At 37.8% G+C, this 23,637-nt stretch overlaps 1 protein-coding gene across 11 annotated transcripts in view; it reads right to left on the bottom strand.

Moving 5' to 3' along the window:
* LOC140489186 (putative RNA-binding protein Luc7-like 2) overlaps positions 1–23,637 on the bottom strand; it is a 66,194-nt gene that overhangs the window by 16,871 nt on the left and 25,686 nt on the right. For 10 of the 11 annotated variants that reach the window (XM_072588443.1, XM_072588445.1, XM_072588446.1 and 7 more), the window contains 4 exons: positions 15,464–15,562; positions 9,626–9,736; positions 7,899–8,042; positions 5,060–5,098 (listed from right to left, as the gene is read on the bottom strand). In XM_072588443.1, coding sequence (XP_072444544.1) covers positions 5,060–5,098; positions 7,899–8,042; positions 9,626–9,736; positions 15,464–15,562 — 393 coding nt within the window. The remainder of the gene's footprint in view (positions 1–5,059; positions 5,099–7,898; positions 8,043–9,625; positions 9,737–15,463; positions 15,563–23,637) is intronic. The other variant, XM_072588444.1, reaches the window with a different exon arrangement.

Raw genomic sequence — 23,637 nt, 5'->3', positions numbered from 1 at the left:
GGATACAATGGTGGTCATCTTTCAAGATTCTATAGATTCTAGAACAGTTCCTATGGATTGGAGGAGAACTATTTTAAAAAAAAACAGGTTTGTTACTAGGAAACCTAGCTACCATCAGTTCTGAGGAAGGGTCACCAGACCCAAAATATTAACTTTGATCTCTCTTCACAGATGCTGCCAGACCTGCTGAACTTTTCCAGCAATTTCTGTTTTTGTTTCTGATTTACAGCATCTGCAGTTCTTTCGATTTTCACTTGGAAAATATTTAAAGGATTATATAAGAGTCAGTATGGATTTACAAAAGGCTTAACAAATGTTCTAGAAGTTTGAGGATGTAAGTACTAGAGTGGATAAAAGGGGAATCGGTGGATGTAGTTTATTTGGTCTTTCATAAGGCTTTTGCTTAGGCCCACATAAGACATTAGCATGTGAAATTAACGCACGTGATTGGGGTAGTGTATTGACATGGTTAAGGAACTGGTTGACAGACAGGAAACAAAGATTAGGAATAAATGGGTCATTTCCCAAGTGGCAGGCAGGAGTACCACAGGAATTAGCATTTATGATTCCAGCTTTTCATAACATATACTAATGCCTTAGATGAGGGAAATAAATGCAATATCTCCAAATTTGCAGACAACACATAGCTGGATTGGCAAATGAACTGTGAGCAGAGTGCAGATATGTTTCAGTGTGATTTGGTCAAGATGAGGTGGCAAATTCATGGCAGATGAAGTGTAATGTCGATAAATGTGAAGTTATCCACTTTGGCAGCAAAAACAGGAAAACAGATTTTCTGAATGGTGATAGATTGGGAAAGGGTGGAAGTGCAACTAGATCTGCGTGTCATGGTGTACCAGTTGCTGAAAGCAAGCATGCGGGTTCTGCAGGTGATGAATAAGGCAAATAGTAAGTTGGTCTTCATAGCGAGGGATATCTTACTGCAATTGTACAATGACTTGGTGACACCACAGCTGGAAAACTGTGTGCAATTTTGGTCTTTTTATCGGAGGAAAGATGTTCTGGCTATTCAGGAAATGCAACAAAGATTTACCAGACTGATTCCTGGGATGGCAGGACTGACCAATGAAGTAAGACTGGATTAGTTAGGACCATATTCATTATAATTTAGAAGAATTAGCAGATGATCTCATAGAAGCCTATAAAATTCTAGAAGGATTAGATTGAGAACATTCTTCCCGTGTATGCCCTATGACCAGTGAGTCCAAAACAAGGTGTCACAGTTTAAAGATGGAGGGTAGGCCACAAGGTGACATTTCTTCACCCAGAGACTGGGAAGCCTATGGGATTCTCTGTTATAAAATGCAGTTGAGGGCAAAACACAATACTTTCAAGAAAGAAATAGATATAGTTCTTAGGACTAAAGGGACCCAAAGGTCTAGGGAATAAGCAGGAACAGGTTACTGAGTTGGATGATCAGCTATGACCATATGCTGATTGGTGGAACAGGCTTAAAGGGCCAACTCCTGCTTCTATTTTCCATGTTTCAATGTTAATACCTTAATGTACAGTATTGCATTTTAATTCAAAAGGCTCTAATTTCCTAATAATCTATCTTAACCAGAAAGCATGACAGTCTGAAAGAGCTTCTACTGTAGCCTTCTCCCATTAGAATGGCCCGGGCACTTCTCGGAAATGAGGAAATCAATTTTAAGCAGGCACGGATATTATTTTGTCACCATCAGAAACTACTAAATTTATAAGGGCAAGTAAGGATGATCAAAAGAAAAATGAAAACCTTGAACAGATAATGTAAACACAGTTGGCAATTTAAACCTTACATTACATAAATTTAGTTATAAAAAAAATCTATCTTGCCTAAAGATCAAGTTTATTTAGCATTGTACTTCCTTGCTCAAGCAGCAGTAAAGATTGCTATGGATATGGGAAAATTATATGATAGTCTTAACCAATTACAATAACCACTTATGCAAATACTGTCTGGCACAAACAATTTTCTCTTTATAAAACACAGCAGCCTCCCCCCCCATTACAGTTGCGAGCATGTGTTCTTTTACTAGAAACTATTTTACAAACATGACATTCAACACTTTAAAAAAGTTTGCAGTCCAGAACATTAAAATTCTACAAGATAGAAATGATGTTTATCACCTAATATGCCATCTATACATAAGAACACTAATGGCCTCGAGAAACATGGTCTAAGGGCAAAAAATGAAACAAAGTTTCAGACATTTCGTTATGAGTAAAAGTTTAAGTTAGGCTTGTCTCCAAAGTAAAACTTAACGCAGGTAATTAATTTAAAATAAGTAAAAGGAAACTAATAAAATTGGAGTAACGATGATGAGATCAAAATTAAGGAACAGAACTTTCCAAAACAGCACACTCGGGCAGAACTACTCCACACTCAACAACTTCATACAAAAGGGTATTAAATATATGGAATAAATTATGAGTTCAGCTTTTTGAAGAAAATAATACCATGAGTTACAGACTAACTCCCAGATAACAAAGTGATCAAGGGATAAAGTTGGACGGTAGAGTTGACAAGGACCAAAAATGGCCTTTCACCTGTTACTAAAATTTCCAATGGTGCAAAGGTGATGATGTAGCAATGTTAGCTTACCAGAGTCCAAGTAGCACCTGGCCTTTCCCAGGAGTTTTGCGAGGTATAGGTCAGGGAGGGGAGCAGGGGAGGAAGAAGGGATACTTTACATATTGCTCAGTATATTTTCTGGCAGGAAAACGAAGGAATACCAATGATTCGGTCTGCAGAGATATTTCACAGGCAAAAGAATACTGTACTTGACAGTCTGTTAAAAAATTTACGATTAATATTGATGCAATCACTGTTGCTATTCTGCAGCTCAAAACAATAAATAGTATTTCACTTTCAGGGCCTGTAATTTGATGTGGCTGTGGGGACTGTTATGCCACAAGCTAAAACAAAATAAAGTGCATAACTGAATAGAAATTCAACTGCAAATTGAATTAATCATTCATAAGGAAGACATTGGGTAACAGCTAGGGACAAGTAAATACACAAAAACCACCACTTACAAAGCTGGTATTGTCCAGATACTATTTCTTACACAAAACGCTTAAATTTGCTTTTTTAATTTTTCAATTGGCAACACATTAAATAACACAATATTACAGTATGAAAATAGTCAATTGAACGAAAATATTTTCAGTAGAATGCAAATTGCCTACCCAATCTTGCTGTTTTCATAAATGATTTATTTCAAGCAGGAGGCTAAAACTGTTAAGCTTTTTTTTTAGAAAGGAGATACAATGGACTTTTGGTATCCTTTACAATGGAGAATTTAATTAAATAAACATGTTTAAGTTAAGTAGTACACCATGAGTGAATCTACAATTCAATTACCAGTTTTATTGATCTCTCACCCAACGATCATGCGGTCATTAAAATTTTCTAGCTTTGGCTTCATCAAAACACGTGCTGGTTTTCATCAGCAGCATGTTCTTCCATTCCAGCCCAATGCTTTGATATGGAATCAGTGCAAATGAAAAGGTCAAAATTCAGAGTATGCATGCAGATGCCTAGTTGTGCTCTAGTACAATCATCATGCTCAACTTATGAACTGTGTAGCTTAGACAATAATAGAATTAAAGCAAATCGCATGCTGCTGTTGGGGAACAGTAATAATAACAAGTCTTTTCTCTCTTCGGATCAACAGGATGCAAACATTTGTCTTGCAAGTCAACTATTACATATAGTGCATTGTAGAGATCAGCACTTCAGAAACCAATGGTATAATCCAGCTGCAACTAATCATGTTAAAAAAGGTATGCCTTTTCTCCTCTATCTAATGAAGTGATTTCTGGTAGGAAAGGGAAAGATTGCATCTAACGAAGGTCCTTCCCAAAAAGGAAATATTCCTGGTTTGCCTATCAAACATTTGATGCTTTCAGCCTCCATACAATTCTCTCACTGTCCCTAAGTTGTTACTACTACATTTACCAAAACTGAGCTGACTGATATTGAAAATTGCCAACATGACTGTGCACTTTGAAATGTTAATAAATTGTGCTCAGCAAACACTTCAGAAACATAGGAACAATTTATCTGAAATAAAATTAACACCAGATTAATAATCAGGACATTCTATTGATAAGAAAGGAAGATAATATTAATTCGGTAAAACCCTTCAACGGGCTTCCAGGCAGTAAACTACTTTTGAAGCACTGCCACCAACATTCTTAAGGTGAATTTGCATGAAGCATGTGCAACAAACAGTACTCAGAAAAATGATGTTGACTGGGGAAGAAATCATTTTAGGAAACCAAAAGTAATTCCTCTTCTTTTAATTAAAGTGATGCTGCATGATATTTTGCATAAGATGACTGAATAGTCGGGGCCTCAGTTTAATGTCTCATTTGAGAGAAATTACTCCTTTAGTACTTAATGGCATCAGCTTGTATCGCAGTGGGACTCTAATACAAAACTGACTAACTCGTTGGCAAGAGTGCTACAACTGAGTGAAAGCTGAGAAGTGGTTTAAAATATGAAGTGTTCACTTTATGTATCTGACTGTGCATTAGCAGCGACAACTTTGTGTTGACTGGGTGTTATCACTTTAAGGAAAGCTTCAGAGGAAATCTTCTTTGCAAGCTTAATAACTAATTACAAGGTAAAACTTAAAATGCCAGATTAGAACCAGGTTAAGATGCCATAGTCTCAAAGATTTTCACTATGAACTGCAGATTGAATTAAAAATGTGTTCCCATCACACACACATACACACACACGCACGCATGTGCACACATACACACATGTACATTGACAACACCTTGACTACGGTTTTCTTCTTGTAGTAGTTACTTACGCATGTGACTGTTAGAAGCTTCTGATCGGTGGTGGAAAGAAACTCACTAAAATTGGGTATATTTCTACTGAATAAAAACTGTAACCCTGGTCTAGGATTGCTAGATATAACTTATAAAGCATTTTATCTATAATTTTACAGCAAGATGTTCTAAATGAAGCAAAATTCTGTGGAAGTTGTATAACACAGTTACAGAGCACAAGGCAATCACAGTGATGTCATCCTACCCAGAATGCACTGGAGGAAGGAGAAGCAATGGTGTCCCCCTGGTGGTGAAAAAATGCAATGTTACAAGCTGTATTTCTCCATAACACAGTACAGAAGTACATTGTTGAGAACAGAGGACTCATTTAACAATTGAGATTTATCGTTTTTAAACAGGGTAGAGATCAATTACAATTATATCAGCAATGTTGGGTAAGCCAGGGAGTTACATGATCAATTACATGATTGAATTTTCCCTAATTTGTACAAACAAAGTTTAAATGTTATTAAAATATATTACATTTTTATGACATGTTCTGGAACATAATTCATATAGGGTTCTCCCCATATCATCTAAATTGGGTATTCACTCACTTTGAATTCTTTTGTGCCCATCCTCTCAAAAATGATGATGGTGGGTACCCAACTTCAAAAAAATAATGATGGTGGGTACAGGCAGCAGCACCACTTCAAAAACATTTTCCAGGGAGAACCCTCAAACTATTTGAGCAATCACTTTCCAAAGATGACCAAGCTATTGAAGTGGCTTAAGATGCACTGATGTCTCATTGCCTGAATAATAATAAGTTGCTCTGTGCACAAAGTTTGTTACAAATAACCTTTGTGAAGCAAGAAGTTTAACTATCACAAAAGGATACATTTGGTTTCTGAGTAAATTCCAAGCTTTCACCTAATGGGCTGACAATTCCCCATGGCCCAGTGGATTTGTATGTTGAAAATTTAAAAAACTATATTCTGAGAGGGGTTTCCTCTTATTCACTGTGAAAGAGTCATGAAATTCTTAGAAAGCATGGTTCTAAATGGTTGAAACTTATCAAGGCAAAAAAAAGGGTTTGCATTCTATTAACTGGTCCCATTAAGCAGCATCTTTAAAATCTCTTGTGTTTCTAATGAAATCTTTCAGGAAACTGGGTATTCTGACTAACTAACTGTTGTAGAGGACCCCAAACATACATACAAACATACACACACAAACATACACACACAACTGGATAACCAAGCAACATTTGGTTGAATCAAAGAAGGGGAAAACATGCAATTTTCACAGTTGTAAATTTCAGTCTGACAAAAGGAGTTATTGATAAACTTGATATCCCATGTTATGAGCCCTTTTGGTTTAATTAACGGTCCACACTTATAATCTATTCCAGAAAATGTAATTTTCAATTGGAAAGTTAACAGGGAACAGTGTATTGTATTGACGGTGTTGTAACCAGGAGAGAAATACATGCAAAGTTACTGGCACTTGTAGCAAATGGGAAAATGTCAGTGTTTGTATAAGAATAGGGCAGAAAGCAAGAACCAACATACCAGTTCATGTTTGGGTTAGGGGCCAAGCAGAAATTTACCTTCAACTTTTGAGCAAATAATTACTGCGGCAGATTTTCTGTGATTTAATTATGCATTGAACATTGCTAGAAAAAAAATCTTGTAATATGTTTCATTACTTAAAAGCAAAACAGATAAACGTTTGTGTAAAAAGAATTATTTTAAAAGTTTTTTTCCCTGCAGCCACAAAGACACGCAACATCTTGTGTCTAAACACCTGCTGAAAGGTCAATCAACTACTCCAATAAATCACTAGCAACTCTTTCAGTCTTAAATTCTAATCCAAAATTGATTTCAATTTTAAATTTTAGTCTCAATTGGATTTCACTTTGGAACTAACCATAATGTTAATGAATACTGATCATAGGACTAGTATATGGATATATAAAGCTGGTTTAATGAGTCTACGTTAAACAATTGCTTCATCAATAATGAACTCAAACAGATTTCTACAAAGCTGCAAGGAGAAAGAATATGCATTAGCTCTCTCTTATTAAGTTGGGAAGCATTAGATTAATAATAGACTAATTAATACAAGATACTTGAAATAGTGTCAACCTCCAATATTACATTTACCCCCCATTTCTCCTTCCCGAATGATTGTGTATTAGCACTTGCCAGTGGCAATTTTCTGGGGTCCTTAATTAGCAGGGTACTTGATACATTCAATCAAAAATTGAAAAATGCAATTGGACAATGAAATGTGCAACCTGCATTTTATTCCAGCAATGGTTAGATTGTAAATCATAATGTGGCTAGTACAACAAAATAAACCATAACAAATGTTTGCTTCCTAATTTAAAAGTTAAAGAGACCAATTTGATGCTCCATGTATTCACAGGTTTTAAACAGGGATGGTGTACATTTTCTCTCAATGTAATTTTGTTTGTTATGTGTAATCCAATTGGGTTGGGCTGCCTGTCACTAACAGTATTCTAGTTCTCCTCAGGATTGCTCTGATCATAATCATGGTTGCTGCCTGTACTTGTGCTCAAATTTTATCAAATGTCAAATATTGTTTTGACTACTGGCAAAAGTCTCCAAATAAAGCTCACAAAACTGATTGCTTGGCCCTTTATTTTAATTTGACAATTGGGCCTTTAAATACAAAATAGAACATGAGTATTATTTCTAAAAATGTTTGGCATTACATTACAGCTTAATTAATGTAGTTGTAGACAGAACTCCATTTTCTCTTTTATATGGATCACAGCTCTGATTAAATTTGTACTGGTTTCGGGAGTTTTAAAATAGTAACAAGTAACACATACTTTCGTCAACTTAATTTCAAATTCTGCTCTTGATAATTGAACCACCAGTAGAAAAAATACAATCAATTGAAAATTGTTCAAATTTCATTCCTTGCTACAGCAAATTAAAAGTTTATTTTGAGGGGAAGGGAAAAAAACAAAAGAATTCAAAGTGGGTGAGCTACGCACTTTTATTCCACATTAAAAACATTGGCAAATAGAATTAGAAGGGAAAGTCATGATCAATATAAACCACATTTACCTCAGCTTCCCTCTTCTTAGCTCGTGCCTTCTCAACTTCCTCCATGACCTTTTGGGATTCTTCAACATTTCCTTCTGCTCCCAACTGTTCTGCTTTGGCAAGCAGTTTCCCGATTTCCTCATTAAGTTCATGAACTCGCTCAGCCTGAGAGATGACAGACAGGCTAACATCAACATAATCCCAACATTGTTGTTCAAAAACAATTAAATGCATTTTTGACATAGATTTAAGAGACTGCTCTGATATAAGCATTCTGTCAGTTGTCTTAATGTTATATTATTAAAAGAATTGAATGTTTTTGAGTAAGTCTCAATTTATCAATAAATTTATCAAAGTTCTCCCAAACTTTGATTATCAATAAATAGTGAGAGCTGAAACACACTGCATGATTTTGTATGTCCATTTTTAATCCTTCTAACTCATGCTATAGTACATTTTCTTAGGCTTCAGGAACTATTTTATACTTTTCCCCATAGACAATTTGTTATTTGTGATATCTGGCTGGCTATGTGATTGGTAAAAAGAGATTAGAATCAGATGCTGTTGCTACTCAGAACTTGTGTGCACAAACTGCTCTTCAGGACAGGTAATGGTGATCTGGAATATTAAAGTCTAGCTGGTGGCATCTGAGCACAGTAGAATTCATACCATTCCTGAATTAATTACTCAACAAGCAAGGAGGATAGAATTTGGGGTGTCAACTAGATTTTGCATGGTTAGACAAATAGCATTTTTAAAATGCATCAATTTCCAGCTTCGACACAGTTCTGGCGATACAATGCTAAATATCTCACTTCCCTTAAATTATGAGGACCAATCGGGTCTCTGTGTTCATTTATGTGTTACAAAATAAACCTCCCATCAACTCCTACGAAGCTCATTTTGCTGTGTGGCAAAGAAGTTCCACAGCAATACAACTGTAATGTTGAGTATGTCTGGGGAATATACAAACCTTTTCTTGTAAAGGACACATTGATCAGATAACTTGCGTAACACCAATCAGAAAAGACCAAAGGAAAGGAGTGTCATTTTCATTAGCTTCATAAAAAGTGTCGAAATATATTAAGCGCTGTATCAGAAGTACATAAATCACTGATTCTTTGTACATTCCAAAAACATGAAACTTAGAAAAAGACGTGATATTTTGGCAGGTATGTTAAAAATGTCAACATTTTAATAATCACATTACTTGCAGACACATCACTACAGGTTACGAAAATATAGAACATGGCGACATATCAAGATTATGTATAAACAGGAGGAGAAAATCTCAGATAAGAGTTGCTGAAAACAGAAAAATAAAAAACTGCACTTCAAAGTTTATGGAGTGAGAAATTTGAAGGTCATTTGACATCAGAGGAATCTTCTTTAATGATGCTTTACAGAGGATGAATAACTTATACTGCTACAGCCTTTTAGTAGTCTAACTGTAAAAATAATTATAGAAGCATGAAATCAAGGTGCAATTAGCCTGTTGCACACATTCACATACTAAATTTGTACTTTTTAAACTTTAATAGAGTATTTTAACTAGTGGAAGAAAATAAGACGACTGTGATCAAAGATACATTTGGCAGAAGTTCCTACATCTTCCCCCTCAAGCTTACCATTTTCTTAAATTGATGATAAAGCAGTACACAAATCCTACTTATTCTGCTCCTGTGCAGCCAGTCTATTTTGTGTCTATACCCCTGTTTCATTAGATCACTGGCTAATACTGATTATACCTTTGCTGCCACCTCTGCACTGATTTCTTCTTGGGTTTCTGCCAAACGTTTTTTTGCAATTTCTGTTCTTCTGTCACAGTCTGTGATGAATGACTGCAGATGATCCATGGCCTAAAAATCAAAGATAACAGCATAAAGATTAATCTTGAAATAGCAAAATATCTGAAGTTAATGATCATTAAGTTTAGAATTAATATTAAGATTGTTACACAAAGGGCAACACAAGTGGACAAGGTGGTTAAAAAAGGCATACAACATGCTTGCCTTCATCTGTCATGGCACGGAGTATAAAAGTTGGCAAGTCATGTTGCAAATATATATAACTTTAGTTGGGCCACATTTGGCATATTGTGGGGACTTCTGGTCACCACATGTTAGGAAAGATGTGGAGGCATTGGACACACTGCAAAAGGGGTTTCCCAGGATACTATCTGGATTGGAGTAGACTAGCTATAAGGAGAGTGTGTGGAAAAACTTGTGTTTTGGTTTGAGCATTGCAGTCTTAGGGTAAATCTGAGAGATTTATAAAATTATGAGGGGCAAGGATAGGGTCGATAGTCAGGAGTCTTCCCAGGGTGGAAATGTCAAATACCAGAGGCATAGGTTCAAGTTGAGAGGGTGAAAGTTTGAAGATGATGCTCAAGGCAAGTTTTTTTTAAACAGAGGTTTGTAGGTGCCTGGAACATTGCCAGGGAAAATGGCAGAAGAAAAATGATAACAATGTTTAAGAGCCATACATGAACAGGCACGGAATAGAGGGTTATGGACCACGCATAGGTAGATGGGTTTAATATACAATGCCATCATGATCGGTGCAGACATGGTTGGCCAAAAGACCCGTTCCTGTGTTGTACTGTTCTATTGTATTAACGCCATTCTTAATTAACTGAGCAACCCCACCACCCATTTCCAGCTTCATGTTCATTCAAAATGTCACACATTCAGGAATATTTAGATCCCAGTCTTTGTCATCAAAGGTCATTGCTCAAGAATAAATATCAGATCATTCATATTTATTTCTATTTGAACGGACTATTCGTCCATTTCATTATGAATGCACTAAGCATTCAAATACAGAGCTTTTAGTTTGTCTTTGTAATGGTTCGAAGCATCTATCTTTATCTGTTGATACACACTTATATTTACACAGTCTGTCCCCTCCTGGGCCACAATGATTATTATTAATGACTTACATTACATTATTTAAACTACAGTGTCTAGTTACTTAGAAATTGGATAGGTTTAGAGCATGTTTAGAAACTGGAATAATAAATTTACAGGTATTGATAAAATATTGGGTTTTAAACTTCCATCAGTACAGCAGTGGAAATTGAAGGGGGCAGGCAGGATTTAAGCACATCTATGGCAGCAAATAAACACCTGATTACACCAGACAGAAGATATTCAACATAGTGTACAAAAACCTACTTGAATTATGGAACATTTCATTTCAGCTGCACGAGATGAATCTGACTCAGCAAAACTTGTCTGCCTCTAACTAGGAACCTGGACTCATGAGGGCAGAATCATAACAAAACTTCTTGGTTAAAACATAAATGTAAGGACACGCAGATCTCTCTATTATGGTTTCTGCTGAGAACATTATCACTCATCTAAAGATAAATTTACAGGACTCAGTCACTGGCCAGTGCAGGAGAATGTATCAGTAATTGAAATTGTCCCAAATAGGTATCTCATATGAGCAGTACATAATCTTAGCATCCTTTGCAAAATAGGAAATGTGATAAAACTTGAAAACTTCTTCCTCTTCCTGGAAGAATTGAAGGCGTAAAGTAATAAATAGAAAACAGGTAACTGACAAACGTTTTTCCTGTGTGAAGGACAACAGACCTGGCTAGCACTGGACAGAGAAAATGGCTCAAACAGATTGCATGAATTATACCTTTATTCAAAGAACTAAGAGCAGGAGGAGACATTTCAGCTCTTGGACCTGCTCCTCCAATTAATATGATCACAGCTGATCTCATTTAGCCCTCAACTCCTCTTCCCTGCCACTCCCCATAACCCTTTAATCTATTACTAATTAAAAATCTGTCTATCTTGTCAAATTTATTCAATGTCCTGGTATACTCTGCACTATATGGTAGTGAATTCCATGGGTTCACAGAAAAGTAATTTCTCATCATCGGTTCTAAATCTGCCAGTCTTCAGCCGAAAACTATGATCTCTCGTTCTAGGTTGCCCCACAAGAGAATCATTTGCTCTACGTCTACTTTGTCAATTCTCTTTAGCATCTATACCTCAGTTGGATATCCTTTCTTTCTTCTAAGCTCTAGCAAGTAAAGCCTAAACTACTCAATCTCTCCTCAGAAAACAAACCGTTCTTTTCTGGAGTGAAGCTTCTCTGAACTGCATTCAATGCAATTATATCCTTCTTCAGCTAAGGGTACCAAAATTACAAGTAGTACTCCAGATTATCTTACTCTACTGAGAGTAAAACCAGGACATTATGGACTTGTTTGTTTAATTCTGCAGAAATGAAGTAATTTCATTCTGCAATTTAGGACAGTATTCAAACACTCGAAAGAAATTTGTACTGATTAGAGAAAAACAACGTGGATCTGTAAAGATTGATCATATCTATCTAATACAAGTGCATATTTTGAGTAAAAAACAAAGTAGCAGGCAAGGAATGGCTATGGTCCTAGCTTCTAAAACTTCAGGAAGGTATTGAATAAGTATTGATAAGAGAATCTTAATTAAAATTAATTCCAAACACTGCTTTGTAAGATTAAATCACACCTTCCCAGGAGAGCCAGCCAAATGGATACAAAATTGGTTTGACGGTAAGAGACAGATGGTGATGGTAGAGGGCTGTTGTTCAGACTGGAGGCGTGACCAATGGTGTGCCACAAGGATCAGTGCTGGGTCCACTGCTGTTTGTCATTAAATAAATTATTTGGATGAGAACATAGGAGGTATGGTTAGTAAGTCACAGATGATACAAAAATTGGTAGCACAGTGGACAGTGAAGGTTATACAAATGCACAATGAGATCTTGATCAGCTGGGCCAAGTGGCCAAGGAGAGGCAGATGGAATTTAATTCAGATAAATGAGGTGTTGCATTTTGCTAAGTCAAATCAGTGCAGGCTCCAGGTAGGGACCTGAAGAGTGGTTTTGAACAGAGGCACCTAGGGGTTCAGGTACATAATTTCTGGCATCACAGCTAGACAAGGTGGTGAAGAAAGCATTTGGCATGTGCAGGAGGCTGAGGGGTGACCTTATAGAGATTTATAAAATCATGAGGGGCATAAATGAGGTGAATAGCCAAGAGCTTTTCCTCTGGGTAGGGGACTCAAAACTAGAGGGCAGAGGTTTAAGCTAAGAGGGGAAAGATTTAAAAGGGATCTGAGGGGCCACTCTTTCCACAAAGAGGCTGGTGCATATATGGAATGAATTGCCAGAGGAAGTGGTAGAGGTGGGCATAATTATAACATTTAAAAGACATTTGGATAGGTACATGAACAGTAAAAGTTTAGAAAAAAATGGCAATTAGGACTAGTTATGTTTAGGAAATCTGATTGACATGGACAAGTTAGATCAAAGCATCTGTTTCCACGTTATATAGCTATGGTTACATTGTAGAAAACAGCTAGCAGTAATTACAATTGTATTAGAGGGAACGGATTAATTACATCTCACGGCAATCTGGCTTCAACTATTTACTAACAACTTGAATGACCCAATTAACAGCCAAAAATTCAAATTTGCTGCTGATATCTATCACACAAAAAATACGAGGCAGCTAGAATGTAAAAGAGAAAACTTCAATAAAGCTATTTAAAGCACTTATAAGACTACTTCTGTGTTTCTGTTCACAATTCTGGGTACTGCACCTTAGCAAAAAGTATTTTTTTGGAAGGAGTATAGGAGTATTTCACAGTAACATTACCTGGACTTCAGGGGTTAAAGTATGAGGGTAGATTAGATGAATTTAATGTAGTCTTACTTTCTGGAAAATAGCTTAATAAGTGGTTGAATTGAGATACCATAAATTGCACACTATATGCAGAAGTGAACACCATTTTTACAGGCAGAAAGTCATAATTTTGTGTATACCCAATGTAAAAGTGGGATCCCCTTTTCAGCATGACATACTATATATGCATTAGTAGTCAGCCTTGTGTTTTCACTCTATATGTTTCACTTATTAGTAGATTACAATTGAATGGAAATCAAAGTTTGTGAGAAGATTTGTAGCTCGGGTGCTCGTTGTTGTGGTTCTGTTTGCCGAGCTGGGAACTTGTGTTGCGTCCCCTGTCGAGGTGACATCCTCAGGTGCTTGGGAGCCTCCTGTGAAGCACTTCTGTGATGTTTCCTCCGGCACTTATAGTGGTTTGTCTCTGCTGCTTCCGGTTGTCAGTTCCAGCTCTCCGTTGCAGTGGTTGGTATATTGGGTCCAGGTCGATGTGCTTATTGATAGAATCTGTGGATGAGTGCCATGCCTCTAGGAATTCCCTGGCTGTTCTCTGTTTGGCTTGTCCTATAATCGTAGGTTGTCCCAGTCAAACACATGTTGCTTGTCGTCTGCATGTGTGGCTACTAAGGATAGCTGGTCATGTCGTTTCGTGGCTAGTTGGTGTTCATGGATGCAGATCGTTAGCTGTCGTCCTGTTTGTCCTATGTAGTGTTTTGTGCAGTCCTTGCATGGGATTTTGTACACTACATTGGTTTTGCTCATGTTGGGCATCGGGTCCTTCGTTCTAGCCACGAAACGACACGTTCTAGCCACCAACTAGCCACGAAACAACACGATCTGCTATCCTTAGTAGCCACACACATAGAAGACAAGCAACATGAGTTCAACTGGGACAACACTACTATTATAGGACAAGCCAGGGAATTCCTAGAGGCATGGCACTCATCCACAGATTCTATCAATAAGCACATCGACCTGGACCCAATATACCAACCACTGCAATGGACAGCTGGAACTGACAACCGGAAGCGGCAGAGACAAATCACTATAAATGCCAGAGGAAAGATCACAGAAGCGCTTCACAGGAGGGTCCCAAGCACTGAGGATGTCACCTAGACAGGGGACGAAATGTCTGCAACACAAATTCCCAGCTCGGTGAACAGAACCACAACAATGAATGGAAATCAAACAACATGAACAATGGTGCAAAGATGTGCAGGAGTTTGAGACATACCCACACTTTTTATCTGATGCAGATGATTTTTCAAAATGGTGACCACCCACACACAATACAGCAATGCCCTTTTCTCACTTGGTATATAAATTGACATCCATTCTGGGGGGGAATTCCATGAGGCTTCAAAGGTTGACTTATATGATATTTTGTATTTTGAAAGTAGTTAAAATTGTTCATATTTATGCTTTGATGTTGGAGAAAAATAATAAAGTTATAATTAATCTAGTTTCAGTGAGAACAAAAATTTCTAGGTGAGAAGGTGAAATAGTACGCAGATCGTTATGAATAACGATAGTGTCTTGTGTTTCTCTCACAGACTGTGAAATCTATACCAATTAATTATTGTTTAATAATAAGACAGTTATGCAACTTGGACTTTCATCTGCAAGGACTACTAGAATGCATAATCTCATACTGTTTCATTTTGCATTAAACTGCATTCCATTCCTACATTCCAAATGCTTTGGACACGTATCTGTATTTTTGGAACCATCAGTGAACTTAATTTCAACTAAATGACTTCGTGTTTTTAAAATGTTTAAATAAAATGCAATTAAAAACCTAAAATATAAATTTGAAAGCACATCATTTTTAGTTTCTGTTTTAAGGTATCACCATACCTTTTAACTCTACAGCACTAATAATTACAACATCACTTACATCCATTTCAAAAAAGTGGTCCTTTAATTTGGAGGCAATTTCATAGTCTGCTCTCAGTGCTAGGTCATGAACTTTTGTGCACTCTCCAAGGTCCATTCTCTGTAGGAAATTTAAAAATAAATCAAATATTAATCAGCCAATAGTGAATGATATGAAATGCAACTGCAAATTAATGATACTACAACCATCTCTGTTGGCAAAAATGTAGATTAGATTCCCTACAGTGCGGAAACAGGCCATGTGATCCAACAAGTCCACACCAACCCTCCAAGAAGTAACCCACCAATACCCATTTCCTGACATTTACCCCTGACTAATGTACCTAACACAATGGGCAATTTGGCATGGCCAACTCACCTGACCTGCACATCTTTGGACTGTGGGAGGAAACCGGAGCACCAGGTGAAACACAGGCAGACACGGGGAGAACGTGCAAACTCCACACAGACAGTTGCCCGAGGCGGGAATTGAACCCAGGTCTGTGGCGCTGTGAGGCAGCAGTGCTAACCACTGAGTCACCAAGCCACCGTGCCATATTTCATTTATAAAAAAGGGAATCCTTATTACATACACAGTTACTAAAGCAGTTCAGAACTGTACAATTTTTTGCATAGAAAAGGAAACCAACATTGGAGTTTGACTTTGTTGATAGTTACCATTAATCCAAAGGCATTTCTTAATTAGGCAATGTACTAGGAATTATTCACATGTATCTGACGCATTGAGAGGATCTGATAAGTGAACTGACCTCATTGTCTTTTGGCAGAAAGACCTTAAAAGGCAGTCTTTCTCCACTGTGCCTTGGTGGCAGCTGACCCAAGCTTTAGTGCACCGTTCAGCATTTAGTCCTGGACTTTGGAATGTCCCAGTCTCCAATACTCAGTTGGGGTCAACTCTTTCAACTGAATGACCATCAGGTTTCAGGCAAACCAAAGGGCACTTTAACCGAGTTGATGGTCTTCTCACAATACCACACCATTGTTTCCCCAAAAATAAGCTTTATTCATAAAACGTATCGTTGTATATAGCCATAACAGTGATTAGGTTCTGTACAGTAGCATATCAAGAAAACAAACAAACATTGGAGATATACTTTATCCAAGCAAATAAAGGACAGCTCTTACACACCCAAGACTCTATTTACATGCATTTGAGGCACTAGGCGGGTTCGGAAACTGAAAGGACCCCCATTTAACTCAGTCAGGAAGACCTCAGACAGTGGTCTTTCCCCAAAGTGCCTTGGCGGCAATTGCGCCAAGCTTCAGTGCTTCCCTCAGAACATAGTCGTGGACCTTGGACACACCATTGCTTATATCCATCAATAATGCTAATAGGGCTTTGAAAATGAAAGGACAGTTAAAAGATCAGATGCTTGACAACACTGTTGGATTATGTTGATTTAAATAAAGAAACACCTATGGATGTAAACAACCAACACATATCAGTGCTAAACAAAGTGAACTAAAATGAAAGAAAAAGAGCATTTTCACTTGTACATTATATCAGATTAAAATATTACAAAACACGCGGTGCATAATTAAGTCATTGTAAATAATTTACATTTAGGTATAGCAGAGGAGAGTGTAGTTAAGGTCCTACTCTCAAGTTCTCTTGTTCCTCAAAACTTATCTAAAAAGAAAGTTTCATTAACCTGGAAAATGTTGGCTCAAGTTTTGACCCCACCCTCAATCTACACATTTTACTTGTTAAAAAAAAACTTCAATGGTTTAACAGCACTAAGGGACTAAAACGTTTTGAGTTAATAAAATGTCCAAGGCATCTCATGAGAACATTATGAAATAAAACAAAACATGACACTTCAGGATACACTACGTCAGATCACCAAAAGCTTAATCAATGAAATGACTTTTAACACATATCTTAAACAAGCCAAGATAATTTCACTGCTACAGAGTCATAGAGATGTACAGCACGGAAACAGACCCTTTGGTCCAACTTGTCCATGCCGACCAGATAGCCCAACCCAATCTAGTCCTACCTGCCAGCACCCGGCCCATATCCCTCCAAACCCTTTCTATTCATATACCCATCCAGATGCCTTTTGAACGTTGCAATTGTACCAGCCTCCACCACTTCCTCTGGCAGCTCATCCCATACACGTAACACCCTCTGCATGAGGTCTCTTTCGTATCTTTCCCCTCTCACCCTAAACCTATGCCCTCTAGTTCTGGACTCCCCCACCCCAGGGAAAAGACTTTGTCTATTTATCCTATCCATGCCCCTCATGATTTTATAAACCTCTATAAGGTCACTCCTCAATCTCCGTATTTCAACTTTAACTACAATTATGCTCTAGATTCATCAGACAGAACATTTCTATTAAAAAAAATCAACTCTATTAATCCTTCCATCATGTATCCCATAAAAATTATTACCTTTTTAGTATCCCCTTGTTTTTTTTTAAAAAGACTTTCCCAGTTGCACACATGTAAACCTTTTAGTTTAATGCTGCCTCAAACAACCATTGCTAATGAATGAAGTGTAAGTACAAAATTAGAGCTTTTGTCTTTCAGGTGTATATGTTTGCATTTACCAAAGCCTTTTGATCACTTCCCACTGTTGATCCGGTATTTCCTCAGCCCAATTTACAAAGGTCAATTTCTTTCTATCACCTTGAAGTTTGCCCTTGCTTAAATTTTAACTTTCACTTACACATCTCCTTCATTTGATCAAATTATGGTTAATATTTGCATTTGTTAAATAATTTAGACTTTTACTTATCACAACATCTAGCAGGATCGTATCCAATGCTGGTTCAAAAACATATGTAGAAAACTTATCAAACACATTTTAGAAACTCATTACCTCCGTTATTTGAGTTATTCAATTTTCTCCAGTCTACAAGAAATGCCCATGTTGTCCTGTATGTATTCATTACCCTCAAAATCATGGTGAGAAGGCATTTCAACAACTAACACCAAGGTTATGTATCCAATTTACATGTGTTCGTTTTACTCATTCACAATTTCTTTTGACTGCAGTAACTGTGTCTCAAAATTGCTCTACCTTCTCCTTCCTCAATTTGTCTGCTTGCTTAAAGGATTCTAGAGCTTGAAATACATATAGTAACGCTTAATAAAATTCAAACTGTAGCCCAACGGCTACTAACAAAACTTATTTTGAATTCCTTCATAGGATGTGGGAGCTGTTACTGATTTCAGCATTTATTGCCCTCAAGAGGATGGGGCGGTGGGGAGAGAGAAAGAACCATCTTCCTCAGCTTCTGAAGTATGAAGGCCCTCTCAGTGTAATTTGGAGGGAGTTCACACGTTTTGACTATTTATGAGAAACTGTAATGCTTCCAAGTCAGAATGTTTTGGAGAAGAACTTGGATGGTGGTGGTGTTCCCATGTACCTGCTGCTATTAATCGAGGTGGAAGATGTTCCAGGCTTGGAAGGTACTGTTAGAAAAGTCAGGTTGAGGTACTCCAATGCATCTTGAGATGGCATACAGAGGTTCAGAAGGGGAAATATTTTTTAAGTGATGAATGTTCGTCAGGCAAGGTGCATTGCACTGGATGGTGTTGAGCCTTGTGGAGTGTGTTCTTGGAGCTCCAAACATTAAGGCAAGTGGAGATTATCTCATTACACTCGTGGCTTGTGCTTGTAGGGGATAGGAATAGTATGTCATTTTCAAAAATAGTTATGTTTTATAACTTTGTGAAAACTGTCAAACGTACACATCATCTGATTTTTCAATCTTCAATCCCTTACCATATAAGTGTACAAGTCTCTGAACTGACAAACATAACATCCAAGGAAATAGAATACAATCATTCCTTTGCCAAAGGATAATCAATTCCTAAGTAACTGTATGCTGGGAAAACACTTTTCACTTTTTGGATCCAATAAGCAGCAGTTTCAAATCAAACAATATACATACAGTAGCGCCTCGACATACGAACAACCCCGTTCACGTACAAATCGGTTTACAAACAGGATTGTATGCAAAATTTTGCTTCAACGTACGTACGAAATTCAAGCTACGAATGAAGGTACAAACGCAAAAAGCCCTTGTGCGACCACGTGGTTTCATTGTTCTGCTTTGCTAAGCACTTGTTGAACGCAAAAGTTCTCAGGCCCAGAGTGATCTCATTCAGTTAGTCTTTGGCGTGTGCGCTGTGAACAGCCGTCCAAGCATTCTTACACTATCCGAACAATGGGAAAAATTAATTCAGTTCGGAAACTTTTTGGTTTGCGAACTGGGTCCCGGAATGGATTAATTTCCTAAGTTGAGGCGCTACTATAAACTCAAATTCCTCCTGCTTTGCTACCTATGTGATTTAACCCAACAATAAGCAGTAAATTCCTTCACCACAATGAGCACATTAAAGGCCTTAATAAGTGGAATGGCAGGCTACTGAAGTTTAAAACTCAAGGTCTACATGGTGGAATTCTACCCCATTTAAAAAAAAACTAACTCAAAATTAATTTAACACTTCTTTAAACAGTTAGCAGAAAGGGAAGGTTATCTTAAATCATGGCAGTCAACTGGAAACTTAAAATCCAAAATAGAATAGAAGAATAGAACTGAATCCCTACAGTATGGAAACAAGCTGAAAACATCCACACTGACCCTCTGAAGAATAACCCACCCAGATCAATTCCCCCACTACTCTACATTTACCCCTGACTAATGCACCTAACCTACACATCCCTGAACACTATGGTCAATTTAGCACTGCCAACTCACTTAACCTGCACATTTTTGGACCATAGGAGGAAACCAGGGCACCCAGAAGAAACCCACGCAGACAGTGTGAGAATGTGCAAACTCCATTCCATGTGCAAACTGCCCAGGGGCAAAGTATCAAATTGCATTAACCAGTCAAATCCAATCCAGTTTATTATGTAATGCTGCTGTAACAATTAGTTGCACCTTATTTTTAAAAATGTGGATGACCTATATTCAGTCAGAGAAACCTCGATTATCTGAATATTGGATTATCCGAAGGAGATCTTGAGGTCCCGAAAGAAACATTACATCGAAGAAGTGTTTCCAATACTGAGCGTGTCTTCTGTTTCGTGATTAAATGTGAACTTGGCTTACTGAAGAAACGCTATCGAGAACAGTCCTGGACATCGATGGGAGCCCAGGCACCATCTCCAAACGGTGACCTCCCACTCTCTCTCTCCCTCCACACACCTTCCCTGGAGTTCGACACAGATGTGCACCATAAACCCCCCTTGCTCAGAATCTCTCCAACATTTTCCTGTACAGTGCAAAGGTTTGGGGGAGGGGGACAAGGAAAAATTGCACATATTGCAATTATATGGCAAAATTTTCTATGTATATGAAACGAAGACCAGACTATATTTGATTGTTATGATGATTTTGGGGGGGGGGGCAATGGTTGGAGAAAGAGATAAATTTGTATTACCAGAATTATAAGAAATTTAAATTCTCTTGTGGGTCTCCAACAACTGGACACCATGTTAAGCAGGATAATACATCACTAGCATGACAACAGCAGAACAAATCAATATGTATTATTTGGCACAGTGCTTCTAAAGTGGTTTCTAAGGCAAATCTTGAAATGCTAGCTGTCTGACAATCATTGTCTGAAAATGAATAGATTTCTGACAAAAGCACAATGGCAAGCCATCTCAGGCTTTATTTATTTAATCAGCAATTAACGTCTCTGCTTTTAAATGGGCAAATCCCCAGTTAACATTGGAGTTCAACAGCCATTTCTGCAGTGTGTCAACATAACAGTACCATTAAAAAGGGGTTTAGGGTGTAGGTTTGCTCGCTGAGCTGTAGGTTTGATATCCAGACGTTTCATTACCTGGCTAGGTAACAGCATCAGTGGCGACCTCCAAGTGGAGCGTAGCTGTTGTCTCCTGCTTTCTATTTATATTTTTCTCCTGGATGGGGCTCCTGGGGTTTGTGGTGATGTCATTTCCTGTTCGTTTTCTGAGGGGTTGATAGATGGTATTTAGATCTGTTGATGGTATTGTGGTTGGAGTGCCAGGCCTCTAGGAATTCTCTGGCATGTCTTTGCTTAGCCTGTCCCAGAATAGATGTGTTGTCCCAGTCGAAATGGTGGGTTTTTTTCTCCGTGTGTAGGGCTCTGAGGGAGAGAGGGTCGTGTCTTTTTGTGGCTAGCTGGTGTTCATGTATCCTGGTGGCTAACTTTCTTCCTGTTTGTCCTACGTAGTGTTTGTGGCAGTCCTTGCAGGAAATGACATCACCACAAACCCCAGGAGCCCCATCCAGGAGAAAGATATAAATAGAAAGCAGGAGACAACAGCTTCGCTTCACTTGGAGGTCGCCACTGATGATGTTACCTAGCCAGGTAATGAAACGTCTGGATATCAAACCTACAGCTCAGTGAGCAAACCTACACCCTAAACCTCAACCTGAGCTACAAACCTTGCACTATTAAAAAAGAGACAAGGAAACAATAGAAACAAGCAAAAATGAAACACTTACTGGAGTGGGCAAAGTCAAAAATCATGATCTTAACCTCCACAACCACCTGATGAAGTAGCAGCACTCTGAAAGCTATTGCTTCCAAACAAACCTGTTGGACTATAAGCTGGTGTTGGGAGTTTTAACTTTGACAGAACATAATATTTCTAATTGTCCACCTTGTGCATGATCAAGGAGTTCATATTTTAATTTTCATAATTAAAGAAATACAGATGTGGGCTTACTACTTTCCTTGTGTTCAAACTGTTTAACTTCACATAGTTTATTTTAAATTTATAAGTCATCCATTAAGATTGACAAAGTACTTGGAAGTAAAACTGCGTCAGAAAAAAACGGGAGCTAAAAATGAGGGAATCTTGGGCCTAAATTCCTGACCATATCCATGGAGGAAACTCCAGGCATGGTATAAAATAGTGAATTTGGTTCACTTTGTAGCTCAGCTTAGACAGTTGAACATACGTGAGTTTCAAAGGTTGACACTGTAAATCACCAGATTAAAGTAGGTTTTGCATCAATTATAATATACGGTACATGTCGTTTCCACATGCACACTGACAACCAACTCAACCATCATAACGCTGCTCTCAGCCTGTGCAATGTCTCTAAAGCTACATACAATTTTGTCTAATTAAATATTGGGATAACTGAAACATTGCATTTGGTTGTCTTGACAAGCTTTGTTTCACAGCCACAAATGACAACCCTGAGGCTGAACCAGACTGTTCTGATCCCAAGATGAACTCCCAACCACAACTGTGTCATCACCATGATCTCTTATTTCCACTTCTGTAAGTGGTCTTCACATCGTCACCCTCAGCTCATCTGAGGCCCAAAAGCTCATGCATGTATTTGTTACCTTTCAATTTCACTATTCTAATGTACTCCAAACTTGACTTCTATGTTCTAGCCTCTTTAAACCTAAGATCATCCAAAACTCTCTCAATGATACCTATCATCCATCACAACTGCCCTTGCTGACCTATATTAGTTTCTAGTTAAACAACGGATCCACTTTAAAAATTCACATTGTTGTTTAAAAATCTCCCCATGGTCTAGCCCTACCTATCTCCATAAACTTCATCAGCTCTGCTACCTTCACAGATATCTTCACTCCTTCAATTTTGTTTTTTTTTAAAGCATTCCTTTTTTTTTGTCTAAGCTCTGGAATCGGTCCCCAACTCTCAACCTTGCTTTCCTCCTTTAAGACTCTCCTTAAAACCTAAGTCTTTGACCAAACTTTTTGTCAGCAAACCCAATATTCCATTTGTGAACTGATGTCACACTGATTTAAAATGCTCCTACGAATCATTTTGAGACATCTTATTACATTTAAGTTGATCCCCTCTATAAGAACAGATTGTTGACTTGCACATGGGAACGTTGATCCACTGGAACTAACTTCTCCAAATATATGGCAGCACCCAGAATCTCCAAGAAATTTAAAGTTAGGTTTATAAAATTCATTGTTTGCTTCATTTTTTCGGGTTTGCCAAAACAAAGTTACAAATTGAATGCTCTATGCCTTCTGTTAATACAATTGTTAATGCTAATTTCATTTAAGCTTATGTGTTCAACATCCCTTGTTGGTCAAAACAGTAAAGCAGTTTTAGAAAGGAGAGAGAGGATGCACAACTAGAGTAAAAGCCTGCTTCTCTATAACCAGTAAAATGAGTACAGCATAATTTGACCATCTCCAATTGTTACCTGGGGCCTGAGA

This window comes from Chiloscyllium punctatum, chromosome 18, assembly GCF_047496795.1.
Source record: "Chiloscyllium punctatum isolate Juve2018m chromosome 18, sChiPun1.3, whole genome shotgun sequence".
In the NCBI taxonomy this organism is placed as follows: domain Eukaryota; kingdom Metazoa; phylum Chordata; class Chondrichthyes; order Orectolobiformes; family Hemiscylliidae; genus Chiloscyllium; species Chiloscyllium punctatum.
The sequence above is the reverse complement of the archived record's forward strand: the minus strand, read 5'-3'. Positions and strand labels throughout refer to the sequence as shown.